The sequence below is a fragment of the Arvicola amphibius genome, chromosome 10, assembly GCF_903992535.2.
Source record: "Arvicola amphibius chromosome 10, mArvAmp1.2, whole genome shotgun sequence".
NCBI lineage: Eukaryota > Metazoa > Chordata > Mammalia > Rodentia > Cricetidae > Arvicola > Arvicola amphibius.
This window is the reverse complement of record NC_052056.1, coordinates 122,645,370-122,664,016: the sequence shown is the minus strand read 5'-3', so window position 1 is coordinate 122,664,016 and position 18,647 is coordinate 122,645,370. Positions and strand designations below refer to the sequence as shown.

Here is an 18,647-nt window from a genome sequence, read left to right as displayed (position 1 = left end):
GCCCTGTGACCCGGGGCAACCCAACCCCACTATATGGCTGCCAAGACCAAGGCCAGCAAATGGTGCTGGGCAAAGGTCATATGTGGGTGAGCAGGTGGACAGAGACCTACAGGCTCCTGAGCTTCTCAAGAAGCCATGCAGTGCAGCAGGGAGCCCCTGGTACTCAAGATGCCTTCCCCACTGCCTGCCAAGCTCTGTCTTCATTCATGCAGTAGAGAAGTGTTTTCCTCTGTCTTCTTAACTCAGGCACTATTATGCTTGCTTATTCATTAATGAGCAGAATTTTATGTGGTATTATAAGAGGTTCAGAAGAAACTCAGGGTGTGGGCTTAGGCAATGTAGCTTTGGGGTAGAATGTCCATTGAACAGGTATAGGGTCTTGGATTCAGTCCCTAGAGCTAGAGAAAGGAGAAAGGGGAAAGAAAGAAAAGAAGTGGAGAGAGGGAGAAGGGAAGGAGATGAGGACCAGAAGGCTGCATCTCACCTAGTCCCTGACTGATTCCTCATAAAGACACAGAATTCAAGCTTCTTTGAATGAAGCAGGGAGGAGGAAGGGAAGATGGGGTTTGTGTGACATCACAGGTACTGGCATCCTAAGAGAAAGCTTAAGATGCCAACTGCCACAGCCTCCAGGGATGACTGAATAAAAGGCTTCCGATATCAATCACCCAAAGCCCTGTGGTCTTCGCAAACACAGCAGTTCTCCCCGTGAACTGAAGTGACCTTCCGTCTCTGCTGCCCTCCTAATGTCTCTACGAGGCTGTCTAAAATCACGGTTCAGACGTGCATTGGTTTGTGCAGAAACACCAGTCTTTGGGACTCCCCTCCCCTCATGACTTGAACCTACTCTTCTCTCTGAGAGTCTGGGTCTGACAGGATCTGACACATTTACAATCAGCCTTAGCGTTCTGGCATCTCGGGAAGAGGAATAATAGTCAGTACCCTTTGCCGGCTAAGCATGAACTTGCTGTGACTAGTTCCTCTTCAGGAAGCACAGATGTCCCCTGGGGATGTAGCAGAGTATATGCCTCAGGGCTAACATGGGCACGGTTCCTCATTAATACCTGGGGCAGAGGGCAAATCTCTAGGGACCAGGGCAGTCAGAGCCAAAGGACCTGGAGGGTAAAGAGGGTGAAACCTGGATGTGGGAGTGGCTTGGGTGAGTCCAGGACCAACTCTGCTGCTCCGTGCAAGAGACTCATTGAGTCTGCGGTACTCCCAGTCTCCCCTCCCCCAGCCTCAGTGCTCCCTGGATGCAGCAGAGTCACAGCCACACTGCTAAGGTTTCTCCTTCTTCCGCACAGATGCCAGAGCTCACGGGGAATCACACCTAGCCCCTGAATGCACCTACTCATCTGCCTATACATCTCTGGTAATGCTCAAGGCCCATGCTTTTGAAACCCAAACTCCATGGTCCTTGGCATCCCATGATGAGGGATCACCAACTCTTGAGGTAAAGAACAGAATAGGCCCTAGGCCTGGAGCAAGTAGTACCCCATCACACAAGAGTAAGATAGACTCAGAGGTGGGAGCCAGATCTGAGAAATCAAGGTAGTGGGACTGGCCTGGAATGAGGCTGAAGATCAGCCCCCCGGGGCCTGCACTCCTCCCTGGCTTCACTGGGCCCCTTTCCAGAGGTTTCTGCTAGTACCTGCGATACCATAAATAAATGCCAATTTCCCAAGATACTGGGCACAGGATAAATCACCACACACATGGTTAAGGAGAACACACACAAGAGGCTGCCTCTCAGGGGCTCAGAGCCCAGAGAACTGACTGCAAGGCACACGAACAAGCAGCTCAAAGAGCGCTGAGCAGCTTCAGAGCAAGACTGCACACCACTCTGTAGCCTGGAAACCCAGGGGGACGAATCAATCAAGTATGCAAATGATACCTCTGAGTACATAGTCTATCCTTTCCCAGGCTTGACTCGCAGTGGGGAGACATGCCTCAAACTCCCAAGATATGACATCAGATAAAACACTGCCACCGTGCTGTGTCAGCAAAGACCTCTCTCTAATCCTGGAAGTTCCCCGGACTGTCTGAATTTTAGACCATGCTGAAGGAGAAAGCAGGGGTCCAGGGCACATCAAGCCATATGCCCCAGAGCTATAACATAAAGTTCAGGAAGCAGTATGACCAAAGGCTGGCTGTGGGCCATGGCCACTAAAGGCCTGTGGAGGGATAAGGCAATGCACATTAGAAGGGTAGCACATACTGGGAAACACCAGGCATCCACACACAGGCTGCATACCTTTCCATAAACTTCTGGAAAATATCCCCTCGAAGGCTCTCACAGATTTCTTCTATGTATGGCTAGAAAATATGGAGAACAAACACCATGTAAGCAGGAACGAAGCAAAGACAGGCACGTACCAGTGGGCTCGGGGCTGAAGTCAGCAACCGCGCTTCTCGGGGACACTCCGTGCTCTGTGCTTGTCCCTCTTGCTGTCCCCTCATCCCAGGGTCATTGTCTCAGCAGCTTCTGCTACATTCCCCATCGTCAGGGACAGAGCAGCTCCTCGGGAGCTACAGACACTTCTCCAGTGATCAGAATTGGCTTCATGAGCCATGTAGAGGGTCCCAGCCCTGAGCTATGTGAACCTCTGTCATCGTCTTGAAATTCTGCCTGACTTCTGAAAAGGAGATTGCATGTTTTCACTTGTAAATTGCTAGGAGCCTTTTCCATGTGGACTGGGATTTAAAGACTGGAAGCTGATTGTCCTAATTGTCTGTGTGGTTAATTAATGTTATACCTTCTTTAGATTCAACGCTAAAGGTACTCAGGAGAAGGGAAAGGAGGCTCTGGGGTGGGGTGGAGTGGGAGGCACCCTTGGGACGTCTAGGGAGTTCTCTGGAGAGCCACTGAGAACTCCAGGCTCCTCACAAGGGGTTCAGCTACCTTCTACCTCAGCTCTGCTTCATCATCCTGAACAAGCAGCCACATTTTCTATTCCACACACTCCAGTTGAGAACAAGAAGCTGGCAGATGGCCATGCTTCAAAGTTCACCAGAGTGGACTTTTGGGAAAATATCTTGATAACACTTGATGAGTTGGAAGATGGGAAATTTAACCTTTTCCACGTCTTCACTAAAAGTTTGCCAAAACACATAGAGAAAGTGGGAGACTGGAGTCCTCAGAAGCAGACAGTGTCCTGGCAGCAGGTCGCTCAGGCGGGGACTCACATCCCCGTGTCCTCTAATAGACTTTCTCCACAGGGAACAGGTGGGTTCATTAATCGTTCACTTCTCCATTTTATCGAACACTGAATTCTTCCTATTAACTGGAGAGCAGCCAAGCCTCTCTAGGACTACTTCACCACCATCTGGGCACATTTTAACCTATCAATCCTGTGCTGGTAGCTGCTGACTGCCTAGAATCGCCATGGAGACAGATCTCTCAGCATGTCTGTGAAGGAAGAGCCACCGTGATGCGGAGAACACCATCATGTGATAGGCAGCTTCCTGACTGTGGACTCCTGCCCCCACACCTTCCCCACCACAGGAGCTGTGTCTCCGTGGACTGTGAGCCCCAACAAACTCTTCTATCCTGAGGTGGCTTGTGTCAGGCACTGCTCAGAACCACTGCACATGCACACAGGGGAAGGGAGACAGAACCAGTGGTCAGCAGTGGGGATGAGAGCACATGTCCCCTCTAGGGTCCTCAGTTTCCTCAGTTTATAAGAAGGGACAGTTGCATCTAATAAATGAGATTTAAGAATGTTGCCAGCAGAGCTTGAGGCCTAGCATGTTTCAGTCACCCACCAGCCGGGCCCCTCTCCCACCTCCAGCCAGGCCCTTCACCCCCCTCCAAATGCACTGATGCAATTTAGTTCTCTCCAAACCAGACTGGCAAACACAAGGAATATTAATTGATGGGTTTGTATTTGCTTTAACACACTTGTGTTGTGCTCTAAGCTGCAAGTGACTTCACTAGGTGACGGCCCTCTGTCCTTCCGTCCAGCCGTTCATCCAGTTCATCACTAGGCTCCGAGGATGCTGCCTTGACCCACACTCCATCGTGGGCCACCGCTACCGTAGTCTTTGGAACTCGCCTACAGCGACCTTATGCCCTTGTCGCTAAGGCTGAAATCTGAATATGGAAGGAGCCAAGGGTTGAGTGTGGCTGCACATGTCTCCCCAGGGTCATATATTGGAAGCCTGGTCTCCAGCAAGGTGATGCTGAACTGATGGGCAGGAGATGGACAGGGCCCTGAGGGGCTCAGTTCTCCAGGGACTCTGGCCAGTTCCAATGAGAAGAACGTTATTAAGGAATGAGCCTTGTACCCTGCCCTCAATTCTCCGGCCTCAAGCCCCCCCCCCCGGCCATGAGAAGAGGCAGCCTAGAGGGAAGTTGGACTGCGGGGCTTCTACCCTAGGACACAGCATCCCAACTGGCTAAAAGCTGAGTAAAACTCTTTACTGCAAGAAGTCACTGTTGAGCCGGGCGGTGGTGGCGCACGCCTTTAATCCCAGCACTCGGGAGGCAGAGGCAGGCGGATCTCTGTGAGTTCGAGGCCAGCCTGGTCTACAAGAGCTAGTTCCAGGACAGGCTCCAAAAAAGCTGCAGAGAAACCCTGTCTCGAAAAACCAAAAAAAAAAAAAAAAAAAAAAAAAAAAAAGAAGAAAAAAAGAAGTCACTGTTGTTTCTAGAAGATAAATCTGACTTAATGCTATATCTCGTCTCCCTTGTGGGAACTTCAAGTGACATGACAAGCAATAGACCATACAGCCCAGCAGCATCAGGACAGGCTATCTACATGACATATAGGCTATGGTACAGTTCAGCAATGTCAGACGTGATTGGCTACAGGCTATCGACATGCCATGTAGGCTATGGTACAGTCCAGCGATGCCAGACATGATTGGCTACGGGCTATCTACATGCCATGTAGGCTATGGTACAGTCCAGCGATGCCAGACATGATTGGCTACGGGCTATCTACATGCCATGTAGTCTATGGTACAGTCCAGCAATGTCACACGTGACTGGCTAAGGGCTATCTACATGCCATGTAGTCTATGGTACAGTCCAGCAATGTCACACGTGACTGGCTAAGGGCTATCTTAGTCCTTATGCAAATCAGTTGAAACCCAAAGTTCTCACACTACAAATCCAATGCAGACATTAGTACCACACTGACTGTGATAGCTAATCACAGCTTTCATTTGTGGGATGGTGAGACGGGCAGGCCCCTTGGAAAGCATTCTGTGTGTGCCCACTTCAACTCCAAGGCTCCTCTGAGAGCCAGTTCCCTATAGGCCCCTTTGTCAGCTTGTCCAGCTTGTCAGTGTTGCCAGGGACACGGGCTCTGACCTAACTGTGAGAGCATTTGGGACTGTGTGAAGGGAACGCGATGCCAGGTATGTCACTAGACGGGTGCTCTAAATCTGAGAATTACTGACTTTGTTTTATAGAAGTTTGTAGTGTTCTAAGACACTGAATCCAAAACCAGTGGGGTACAGTTACATGTGCCTGTAATTGTCCCAGGGTGGTGGAGGATCCAGGGGCTAGCCTGGGCTATCCAAGTGTAGCTCACTGTAAACAACCTGGTAATCTAATAAAGGAGGAATGCATTCATGTCACTTTTGAGAACTAATTGATTAGTGGGGTCCCTTCATTTCTTATAATTCACAGAAACATGAACAGATGCTACCTATCTGAGACTCAGATTGCCCTCACGACTACTGCCACCTCTATGGAAAACCTAGGCTACAGAAAACCCTAAACAGCAGCAAACACACACAGGCCCATCAGCAGGGAAGCCAGCTTTCCAAGTCTTGTGTTAAATCTTTGTAGTGTTCAGGATAGAAGCAGCCAAGTGACATGGGACCCCAAAAGGTTCTTGGAGCATCACTTCTAACTCTCGGACATAAATCTCACTTAACCCAGTAGATAATCACTAGGAGTGATAGAATTCCACTCCTCACAGACACCAAGTGCCGAGCAGGAGGAAGGCTCGACTCTGTCTTAGCTCAATAGATTTCCAGAACATATCATTCCGAGAACACTGCAGGCGGCCCCTTTCTGGGAATATCGGGGAAACCTGTTGGCTCTGCGGCAGGTTGCAGAAGAGGACCCACATGCTCTGAGCAGATGGATTCAGCTCTGCTAGTTGAGAACAACATTATCAGGTCTGACTGGGAGGCAGGTCAGGGGCATCTGTGTGGAAGCCATTTTGTCTTACCTGAAAAAGAGTGGCTGTCACCTGCTTCTTGGAGAGATGGCTCTGGACATGCTCCACAGCTTGTTTGGAGAATGTCTTGGAAACAATAACAGAGGAAAGGAAGGAAGGAAGACATCATGATTTTAACAAGGTGATGTGTCTACAGATCACACATTACAACAAATGGCTGACACAGAGATCCTGTAAGAGTAACCTGTGGGCTCTCTGCACACAATCCAAGCACATAGTGTCTTCTGAGCATCCAGAGCCCTTATTTAAGTGCCCAGAATAGAACCCTCAGTAATCAAAGTTCCCATGGCAACAGAGTATATGGAATCCCACCACTGCCTGACTACATAACCTCTTCCTTTCTTGATGCCGGCTCTATAGAGGTAAACTGTCTGCTGTGTCAGAGAAGACGGATACTGGAATATGAATATGTATTCAGCACAAGAATTCCAAACCAGGCCACAGTGGCAGTTGGCTCTGGGACTGGGAGGCCTCACTGCCACCCCAGCACAGGGCAGCTGGGGCAAACAGAACGGAACTTCCATGTGGGTTACAAACTTTATGTTCCAGAAACCTTTCAATGTAGACTGCTTTATTCAAATTGTTTATCTCTGATTAATGGGATTCCTACATTTCTTGTTATTCGTAGAAACACGAAAGTATGCTTCCTATCTGAGACGTCCTCAACTACCACAGCCACCTCCTCAGAAAACCCATACAGGAAAAGGCTTTCAGGGAGAAGCCATTCACCCTTAATAGCAGCAAAGACACACACAGGCCTGTCAGGGGAGAGGCCAGCTTTCTGAGTCTGGTCATTTAAATCTCTGTAGTGTTCAGGATAGAGGGAGTCAAGTGGCATGGGCATGCCACTCATGCTTGTTTTTTTTTTGTTTTGTTTTGTTTTAGCTCTTGTAGACCAGGCTGGCCTTGAACTCACAGAGATCCGCCTGCCTCTGCCTCCTGAGTGCTGGGAAAGGCGTGCGTCACTACCACCACCCAGCTGCTATTCATGGCTTGTTAAAGGTTCTGGGAGCATTGCTTCTAACTCCTGAACATAAATCTCACTTAATCTAGAGGATAATCACTACAAGCCTTTTGAATAAAATCCACTCTGCCAAAGCCCCTCCCCCTGTAGCTCAGCTGAGGAAAGTCAAATTCACATAGGTTCCACAAGACACATCCATCCTCTATGATTCAGCCAAGGCACCAGGGCACCATCCAGCCCCAATTCTTTCTATAAAGCACAGTAAAGCAATGGAAGCTCTGAGAGGGCCAGCTTGTGTACAGCTGCTCATAGCATCACTGAGAACTGTAACCACACCCTAAGTGCTAAGGCTTGGCAGGACCATCTAGTCAGCCTTCCAGCCACAGTACAGTGCCGTGCCTGTGTGTTGCCACATATGAAGATTCTGGGCACACAGAGCTCCAGGATACTTCAGATATGGTTGACAGGAAGCAATTTCAACTAATTTTAATTGCTTTAAATAAACTCAAATAGCCTATGTGGCTAGTGGCCAAGGCCCTGGACAGAGTAGGTGAAGACTGTGTGTCCTTTATAAAATGGCCCACATTAATAGAGAGGCATCCTCATGGTAATTTCCACATTGATAATTAGTCCACTTATTTCTGGTATCTAGTTTATCTCAATTAGATTGTTTATCTGACTTCTAAGAAGACAATAATTTCAACCATTACTTAACTATTCGTGAAAAAAATGGACTTAACTATTCATGAATAAAATTAACATAATAATTATAGTTCTTATTAATCCAAGACATCACTGAAGATTTATATTAATCGAATTCTGATTCGCCTAATTGTTAAAGTACAGCTAAATTAAAACTAATAAAGCAAGGCTAGGGAGATGGCTTAGTAGTATTTGCATAGTAAGAACCTGGGTTCAATTCTATACAATACAGCAACACTAATTATCACATCATCATTGATGGAGGAGAGTCATCTGTCTATGTGTTACTTTCATTGCTTAATAAAGAAACTGCCTTGGCCCTTTAACAGGACAGAAAATTAGGTAGGCGGAGTAGACAGAACAAAATTCTGGGAGAGAGAAGGCAGTCCCCATAGGCAGTCGCCATGCTTCTCCTTTCCAAGACAGACGCAGGTTAAGATCTCTCCTGGTAAGCGACCACCTCATGGTGCTACACAGATTACTAAATATGGGTTAAAGCAAGATGTGAGAATTAACCAATAAGAGGCTAAAACTAATGGGCCAGGCAGTGTTTAAAAGAATACAGTTTCCATGTAATTATTTTGGGTAAAGCTAGCTGGGTGGCAGGATGCTGCCCCGCCATTCCATCTACATATCATCATCCTCATCACATCATCACATCACATCATCACATCATCATCACATCATCATCAGTACATCATCATCATGACATCATCATCATCACATCATCCTCACATCATCATCATCACATCATCATCATCACATCATCATCACATCATATCATCACATCATCATCATCACATCATCACATCATCCTCATCATCACATCATCCTCATCACATCATCATCATCACATCATCATCATCACATCATCATCATCACATCATCATCATCACATCATCACATCATCATCATCACATCATCATCATCACATCATCACATCATCCTCATCATCACATCATCCTCATCACATCATCACATCATCATCATCACATCATCATCATCACATCATCATCATCACATCATCCTCACATCATCCTCATCATCACATCATCCTCATCACATCATCACATCATCATCATCACATCATCATCATCACATCATCATCATCCTCATCATCACATCATCATCACATCATCCTCATCATCACATCATCCTCATCACATCATCCTCATCATCACATCATCCTCATCACATCATCACATCATCATCACATCATCATCATCACATCATCACATCATCATCACATCATCACATCATCATCATCACATCATCACATCATCATCACATCATCCTCATCACATCATCATCATCACATCATCACATCATCATCACATCATCCTCATCACATCATCATCATCACATCATCACATCATCATCACATCATCCTCATCACATCATCATCATCACATCATCACATCATCATCATTACATCATCCTCATCACATCATCATCATCACATCATCCTCATCACATCATCATCATCATCACATCCTCACATCATCATTATCACATCACATCACATCACATTATTCTCACATCATCATCACATCATCACATCATCACATCATCATCACATCATCACATCATCATCCTCACATCCTCACATCATCACATCATCCTCATCACATCATCATCCTCACATCCTCACATCATCACATCACCATCACATCATCATCATCACATCATCACATCACCATCACATCATCATCATCACATCATCACATCATCATCACATCATCATCACATCACATCATCCTCACATCATCATCACATCATCATCTAGGTGTGGTGGTGTAGCATGTAGGACACTGAGGTAAGAGGATCGGGAGCGGAAGTTCAGCCTGGGCTACATAGAGAGACCCTGTCAAATAATAATGACACTAAGAATGAGAGTAAATCCTCATTTCCTTCATCAAGTCTAGAATAGAAACCTTTCTTCATGATCCAAACAAGCCCTCTCTCATGGCATCAGCTGCCCGCAGTACCAAGACTGACTTCAGGGGATAAAGCAAGCATATATGTAGCAGGAGACACTGAGTCAGAAAACCAGCACGGTTATGGGAGAAAAGAAGACCCAGACCCCACTCCAGGATTGCAGCTGTGTAGCTGGGCTCCCTTCTGGAAACATGGGGGGGTCAGTGAAACCACCATGGGTGCTGTCTGGGGAGCCGGATGGGACACTCACGTGTGTGCAGGACAGGAGCTCTCTCATGATGTAGGCATCATACATCTGGCGGCTCCGGCGCAGCCGGTCCTCCTCGTTGTCCAGTTTCTCGTACTCTTTTATCTAGATTTCCGGAGATTGTCAACATTAGCTTACAGCTTCCTAGAAACCAGCTTTATTTAGAACCATGACTGACCCAGCCAGGAACCCTTCCCCATGAGAGATAAGACAAATTACTGAGGCAGCGATTCCCCGAAAAATGACCGCTTCGCATGAGGGGATAACAGGGTTGCATCAAGTTAGACCCAGCTGGAAACACAAATGGATTTCCCTCTCTGGTGACCCTGAGCATTTTCAGTTATCCCGCAGCACAGAAGCCAGGGACCACTTGCCTGGCCAGTTCTCTCCAAAGCACAGATCTTCCAACCTGGCTGTGCTTCAGCTCTGAGATGGAGCTGGCTCACGCTCTACCAGAGTTCCAGGATCAGCAGGGGAAATTGGTCGGGATTCATTAGCAGGTTTCTAAAGTCATGTGAAGGAAGTGTGTATGTGGAGGTGGAGCACACTACTGGATAAAAACAATGCTTTTCCAGCACTACTGCAAACAGTGTACTATTTACTGCAAATGCAGGCCTCGTGTGGTGTGCATGGCTGTGCATCCCAGCTCTCCAGAGGCAGAGATGAAGGAGTGTAGCCAAGGCTAGCCCGGGCTAACAGCGAAACAGTTGGAAGGAAGGACACACTATTATTTCAAATGCTATGCTAGGAAAGACTCCTAGCTGACTAAACAATGAGATGGAGTTTAGAGACAACTGTCCTATGTGGGAACGGTCCAAATTGTTATTATCTGATTACAAGAGGTCCCTTTAAAGACATATTTTGACAACACAAGACAAAACTGAAGACAATGAACTATGAAGGTAGAGACACCTTCTGCACACCCTGCTGCTGTGTGTAACCTGGTTACACACATGGTGTCACACCTGAGAGCCGTCCACCTGGGCTGGCAGAAACAGGGACCTCCTTGTGGGAGTAGCTTTGACCTTACAGACTGATGTTCACATACTGGAATTAAAGCCAGTCAGTCCTACGAGGATTTCTCATACAGACGAGGTCATAGCTCATCACCACTGAGGCTCTGTAACAACTAGCAGGTTCCCACACTGAGAAATTACCAAGATCCCATCATGTGTAGCATGGTGGCCAGCGCACATGCCTATGGAATTTCTGGGGCTTAGAATGGGGTCTTCTTGGAGCAGAAGACAGTCACCATAGGACCAGCTCAAGAGGATCAGAGGCTCTCAGCAGTGCAGCGAAGCTGGCATAACCAAGGACCCGATTCAACCATCTTACCTCAATTTCTGAAAACTAATCACACAGAAGCTGCATAGATGGCATTGCCAGGTGGCCAAAGTCAGGCACAATGCACCCAAGCCACCAGAAAGGAAAGGACTAGGGCTTGGTTCACTTCCTCTGCTTGGTGATTGCTCTGGTTACATTTTGGTCTTGGGACATTTGAGGGTTAATGCCAGCAGGCCTGGATGCCAGAACAGATGTAACCCAACCAGAGACCAAGGTTTGTCCCTGTGAGTTTGTGCAAGGTTTGTGCAAATGACCTCAAGGCACCACCCCAAACTAATATCCCGAACACACGCATAATGGGAAACGAGTCCAGGGGACCCATGAGGAAAAGTGGCATCTGGTGGGTCACATGCTCATTCTCTGGAAGTTTCCATGATTTGTCTCTTGCAGTAGTTACACAGACAATCCTGGCTTCGTGAACAAATGAGGCATGGCCCTGTGTCTGTGCTCCAAGACCCGAGTCTGACGAAATCTGTGTGAACACCAGACAGAGTACAGCAAGCATGGGACCAGCGCTGAACTTACATCGTACTTTCTTTCAGAAAGATCACTAATTAAGTAACAGGCCATCAGCCGTGGCTCTGCTGGCCTAAAGGAATTCTTGATTTAGTAACACTACATCCAATCCTGGTAGGAGGGCCGATCGGGTACTTAAGTAAGTGGGACCACGTTAGAGGTGTCTCCATGCTAAAGAGCAAACACAGTGTCAGTGGTGACAGCATCTCCCTCAGGCATCAACTCTCTGCTTGGGCACATGCATGGTTGAAGATGTCACTGCCCAAGCCGCAGCTGTGTCCCATAGCTCCCCCTCTCTGGGATCTGAGTTCCACATCTCCAGGGCTTTGCCTCCACTTCACTCAGTCTCCCATTGGCTTCAGAGCACTGGGCACTCTGTAAGTGTGCCACACACTAGCCACACACATTTTAGGGAAAGCTGTCAGGCCCACAGACGTCAGCAACAGGGGCAGCGCATGTGACCTTTCCTGCATCTCCATTTGGGGTCATCTAAGGGAGCCCTAGCTAGCCACTTGCCACGAATCACAGCCGCCACGTCCCACCCTGGTTACAGGGGTCACCATTGACTCTTTGCCACGTGCCGCACCCATCATCCTTCATGCTTGTGCATCACTGAAAACCCATCAAACCCAGACAACAACCTTGGAGCAGAGTGGTCCTCCTGAGACCATGACTGTCAATTCAAGGAAGCACTGCAGAGAGACCTAAGAGACAGGGATAACAGAGAAGGGACATCAAACAGAAACTATGAGAGAAGAACATGCTGGAGATAACAAGCCACAAAGGTGGGCTCCAGAATCCACGCAGATATTCATTCTATCAAACTTGCCGAGCACATGATGACATGTGGGCATCTGGGCATGGCCAACCTCAGCAGCCTAGAATGGCGAAGGAGCTGAACCAGATTCAGTGGTGACACGCTGCGCAGGGGTGTGGGAAGGCCAGACTCAGTGGCTGCTGGCACTAAACAACTCACACCCTCTCTGGGGTTGAGCGCGCCTTTGTGGACTGCACTGCTCTCCACATGTGCAGGAGATGGAGCCACACAGGAAAAAGCAGGTCAGCAGCCAGATCCAGCAAGATCGGGGCTGGAATGACCAGGACAAGCACTTCACGCCAGTGACTGTAATTAGAAATAACAGAACATGTGTGTGAGAAAAAGGAAGGATGGGTGGCATCAGAAGGAAATGGTCACGCTACTCTAGTTGAACATCAATGTGTTAGAACCTAGAATCACCCAGAAGACAGGAATGCTGGGTGATTTTCTACAGTAGGTGGCCTTGGCAGGGTGGATCTATGCGACGCTGTCTTTATTGTTAATTAATGTGAAAAGGTCCAGTCCATCCTGGGCAGCAATGTTCACCAGAGGCAGAAGGGAGATCCTGAACAGGTTGAGAGGAGAAAGTTAGCTTAAAGCAAGTTAGCAAAGAGCAACCTCAGGGTCTTTCTACTCTTGCCTGTAATGTGACCTGCTTCAAACTCTTGGCTTGACGTCAGCGACAGACTGTGACCCAGGACTTTAAGCACAATAATCCCATCCTCCCACTTCAAGGTTCTTGTCTAGGTATTTTATCACAGCAACAGAAATGAAAACAGAACAGCAGCTATTAAAAAAAAGCAACTGGGATTGTCAGAAGTGAAAGTCTGGAATCTGAAATAAGCCATTCGGCGGATGGATGGGAGAGCAGGCTGCAGAAGCTGAGACAAAATCCAATTTGCAGAAGAGGAAGAAAAAACTGATCATAGTGCTGAGGCCAACAGGATAATATCCATCAATCATGAAAATACGCCCAGAGTCCTGGAAGAGAGGAGAGCGTGTGCTCCAAGAGATAACTGTCCCAGTGGCTCCAGAGTTGTTTAAAGATGTCAATGGACAGGCTGAAGAATTTCAGCAAACTCTGCAAAATGAATACGATGTCTAAAATCACTCATTGGAAAGCAGGCATTGCCAGGATGGGAACGGTCAGTGGGACTCTTGTACCTACAAAGAGGCACTGTGAAGACACGGGCCTGAAAGAGACCTCCCGGTCTCTCGCAAGGAGAAGCTGCGGCTCTGGCCACAGCACAGGGAGAAAGAAGCCAGTTTAGGACAAAAGAGAACTCAAATAAGAGGCAGGGCACTTCTTGTAGTGATATACCAGTGATATCATGTGTGAGCCCGACCACAGAGCTTCAAGAGAAATCAAAAAGGCCTTCCCCCATCAGAGTGGCAGATTTCAACATCTCTCACGGTAGGTGAGACCTGCGGTGATGTGAGTCTAGATGGAGAGCATCCAGCACATGGCAGAGGCTCCGGATCAGAGCACCCAAATATGCTAGAATCAAAACCTGTCACTGTGTCCATCGTCCGGCTCGCCTGTCCTCCCCATCCCCCCACCCCCAGGCTGCCCTCCTCAATGTCAGCTCCTCAATGCTAAGCTCCTCCCACCACGAAGTTGGGTGTGGCCTCCTGTGCTCTCCTAATCCCACCTCAGAGGGGCCAGTCTTCTAGTCACCCATGTTCTTGTTTAAATGACACCTTGCTGAGATGATACTGAGCTCATTCATGCAGAGTGGCCACCAACCCACAATGAACCACATGGGGTCTGTCTGAGCCACTGGAGCAGTTCTATGCCTGTGGACATCCAGCTGGCTGTAGCTTTCTCTCCCAGAGTATAAGCACAGAGACACAGAACCACACAATGCCAGGCATGAGGCTGGGGTTCGAGGAATAAGACTGAATCAGCAGGGGCAAAAAAAAAATCCTAGGGACTGACCCTCTATTGTTATATTCTCTCTTCTAAGACTGTCTGTGTCTTGACAGGTGTCCTGGGAAGTGGACGGGAATAACCACCCAGCTCACTGGACCTCAGTCTTAAGTCCTCGAGTGGAGGGAGTTTGGTATCTTACACACCAGGGATGGCCATGTGACATGTGATTTGTCTCACATCTCACAGCACCTGGAGGGCATGGCTGCAGGCAGATTAAGGAGACTTTTGTGTGTGAGTCCTGTAAGGGGTGGGATGGACTTGGGCCCCCACCCCCTCTGCCATCTGAGTGTGGGATCATAGGCCTGTGCCAACAGCCCCTGCCCACTTCCCCCCCCACACACACACACCATGGCCTCTGTGAGCAGTTATTTAAGTACTTGTCAGTTACTCCACTATTCATCTACCCGGTCTTGGTGTTCGGTGGCCTTGTCTTCCCACTTGTCCCCTCCCATCGCATCCATCAAGAACAGGGTCTCCCTGTGCACTAGTGGGCACATCACAGCAAGTGAGCCTGACTAGAGATGGGCTGTCTTTTCCAAAATGCCCCATCTACCTCGGGTTTGATCCCTGGTGTGGGAAGTCCTTCTGTATATGTTGATTTTGTTAGTTAATAAAGAAGCTGCTTTCAGCCAATGGCTTAACAGAATATAGCCAGGTTGGAGAGAGAGAGAGAGACAGAGACAGAGACAGAGACAGAGACAGAGACAGAGAATGTGGAGTAAAAGAGATGCCATGTAGCCTCAAGGGAGACAGACGCTGGAGACAGAACTTTATCTGGTAAGCCACAGTCACATGGTGATACACAGATTAATGGAGATGGGCTAGTTTAAGATGCAAGACCTAGCCAATAAGAAGCTAGAGCTAATAGGCCAAACTGTTATTTAATTGATACAGTTTCTGTGTGATTATTTTGGGCCTGGGAAGCTGGAAACTAACAAGCGGCCTCCGCCAACAGATCCCTTCCTGAGTGTGGCCTTCTGTGGCATTCAAAGATGTGTCTTTTCTAGAGACCAAGGAGTTCTCAGCCTAGCCTGGTGACAATTCACTCTCCTTGGCTTCAGTGTTTGGCATGCCTTGAGGGATGGGGTCATTCCCTAAAACCTCTCCATTCTCCTTGTGTCTGGAAACATCTCTCCGGCCAGTGGGGAGCCTTAATTCCCGACTACCCAGTTCACCCCCAAAACAGCAGTGGGCATATCACTCCCACCAGGGTGTCCCTCACTTACTCACGTGGCTCCCAGGAAGCCTGCATTCTCTCACCCCCATAAGGCTAAGACAGAGTTCAATGGACCTTCCAGAAACTTCTGCAGTAACTCTATAGGTCCCTCCAATCCCAAACTTCACCCAATGTCTTGGGGAAAGCAAATGTATGTCTGGGAGCCCCAACCCCACAAAGTTCCTGCCCCAGTCCTCCAAGATGGCCAGGAAACCTCGGGTTTTAAGTTCTTTTTCAAATCCTCCAGCCTCGGCTCTCATGGTCACAGCCAACACCTATAGATGGCCAAAAGCAGGTGCCGCTTACGACCTTCAAATGACTCTGGAGTCTCATCTGCTTTCTTCCTCCCTTGTGCTCCAGAGCCTCTAGAGAAGTGGTTCCCAATCTTCCCAGCACTGCAACCCTTAAATGCAGTTTCCCATGCCACGGTGACCCCCCAACCATAAAGTTGTTTTCATTGCTACTTCATAACTGTAAGTTTGTTACAGTTATAAACGGTGCTGTAAATATATGATATATAGGATGTCTGATATGTGACCTATGTGAAAGGGTCATTGAACCCCACAAAAGGGGCTGAGAACCTCTGCTCTCACTCTTGAGTCCCAGCCCTCTTGAGGCAGGACAAAGGCAAAGGCAGAGGAAGAGGCAGAGGCTGTGAGTTCAAGGCTAGGAGCCTGAACTGTACACCAGCCCTGGCTTGTGGGCATGGTCAGCGCTGCTAACTCATCTGCCACCACCAAGTTATTTAATGAACTTCTGAATTACACAAGGTGTTTGCGGTCTTTAAGATTGTTCCAAGGCTAAGCTGAAAATACTTTGGAAGAGAATTGCACAAGAGGTCTGAGCCTTACCTCTTCATAAAACTTCACCTGGGGCACGGCTTCGTCGATTTCATTCAAACAGAAGTCTTTAAATAGCAGAAAGCCTAAAGGGAAAGAAGAAAAAACTTCAACTGGGGAGACGAGGAAATTTTAGCCCACAGGGCTTCTTTGAAATAATGTGTTTATCACTCAGCATCTCCTTCCCCTACTGCAGGGGGGAAAATGGAGAACTGAAGAGGGTGAACCCCAGAGGACTGTACCATACCCACGGCTGGCTTGGCATTTTTTTCTCTGCTTACAGCTCCTCCCATTGTCACCAGCCCCTGAGACTGCAGGTCACTATAGTGAGTTAACAGTCCAAGAGGACAGAGACATAGAGGATAGAGTTCATGTGACCACCACAGGATTCTTGTGGAAACAGGATGCCTGGAGCTGGTGGAGCTACTAGGCCCTTCTAGGCCCTTTCCTCACATCCTAGCAAACACATGGTATGCAAGCACTGACAAGGAATTCTTGCTCAGGACACCGGGACCACCTTGAAGCCAGCCATGCCTCATGCCTAGAACACCCAACTCCCTGCCCTGCCCCCCACACAAACAATTCTGAGACCCTTTATTCCTTCCAGTTGCTCCAAGAGCCACCTTTGCTCTGAGGTATGCCCAGGATGAGACACAACACTAGAGTCCATCTGGGGTACATGTCCCTGTCTGTGCAAGACTGCTCGAAGGTGCAGGTAAGTGTGTGTGTGCATGGAGGCTAGATGTCAGTATCAGGTTCTCCTGGCGAGCTCTGGAATCTGCCTGTCTCTGCACACCCAGGGATGGAGGGAAAGGTGAGCACAGACACACCTGGGTTTTCACATGGGCGCTGGGCATCCAAACTGAGACCCTCAAGCTTGCAAAGCAAGCTTATCTCACATAACTGCCCCGAGCACTTCCCAGCCCAGGAGAGTGCACCCCTTTCCATGGCTTCCCCCACAGGCCTCGGGCCTCTAGCTAGTTCTCTAAGTCTCAAGCCTCCTGTCCTTCACAACCACGATACCTAGCAGAAGCCTCACAGTCAAGCCTGAACAAGCCAAGCACACTGAGGGTGGAGACGCAGGAATAAAAAACTCCAGAAGGTTAGGGGCCATGAAGATGGCTCAGCCAGTAAAGGTGTCTGCCTGCCAAGCCAGGAGAGGCCATTAGATCCCCTGGAGCTGTGTGGGAGTTAGGTGTGAGCTAGGTGGGAGCTGGGTGTGAGCGGGGTGGGAGTTGGGTGGGAGCTGGGTGGGAGCTGGGTGGGAGCTGGATGGGAGCTGGGTGGGAGTTGTCAGGGGTTAGCTCTGGATTCTAAACATCCCTGGCCTCTGGAAGAGCAGTGAGTACCCTGAACCAACCGAGCCATCTCTCCATGCCCTGAACAAAACTCTCGTAAGTCACTTTTTTTTTTTTTAATGGAAACACCTTAATAAAACAGTGGGAAAATGTCTGGGCATGAAGGTTGAACACTTTGGGTATAGACACATAGAAGGGTCTCTTCCATGTGCCTGTCATTGTCTCAGTGTAAACTATGTATTTGGAGACTCCCCTTCCCAACCGCTAGGATAGCCAGGTTTCAAAGACCATGCTTGGTATAGACCTCCCACATTGCTGGGGAGGGCCAGTAATGCCACTGCTCCTATCTCTGAATCCATAGGCACATTAAATTTTATTTTTAAAAAGACAATATAGAGGCAAGAGGTGTCAATCTTGCACCCAGGAGGCTGAGGCAGGAGGACTGCTAAAAGTCTAGACCAGCCTGAGCTATATAGTAAAATTCTAGACTAGTCTGGGCTACAGGGTGAGACCATGTCTTAGAAATAAAACAAACAACAACAAAACAGTGGCAGGAGGTAAAATAAAAAATAATTTATGGTTATATAATTTCCTGGAGGAGGCATTTTATTATGCTGGAGAGATAACCAAAGTCTT

At 48.2% G+C, this 18,647-nt stretch overlaps 1 protein-coding gene across 2 annotated transcripts in view; it reads right to left on the bottom strand.

The window, feature by feature from the left end:
* Grk3 (G protein-coupled receptor kinase 3) overlaps positions 1-18,647 on the bottom strand; it is a 101,386-nt gene that overhangs the window by 39,040 nt on the left and 43,699 nt on the right. For both annotated transcript variants that reach the window (XM_038346277.1, XM_038346276.1), the window contains exons 3-6: positions 16,726-16,799; positions 10,052-10,153; positions 6,189-6,263; positions 2,255-2,316 (exon numbers count right to left, since the gene is read on the bottom strand). In XM_038346277.1, coding sequence (XP_038202205.1) covers positions 2,255-2,316; positions 6,189-6,263; positions 10,052-10,153; positions 16,726-16,799 — 313 coding nt within the window. The remainder of the gene's footprint in view (positions 1-2,254; positions 2,317-6,188; positions 6,264-10,051; positions 10,154-16,725; positions 16,800-18,647) is intronic.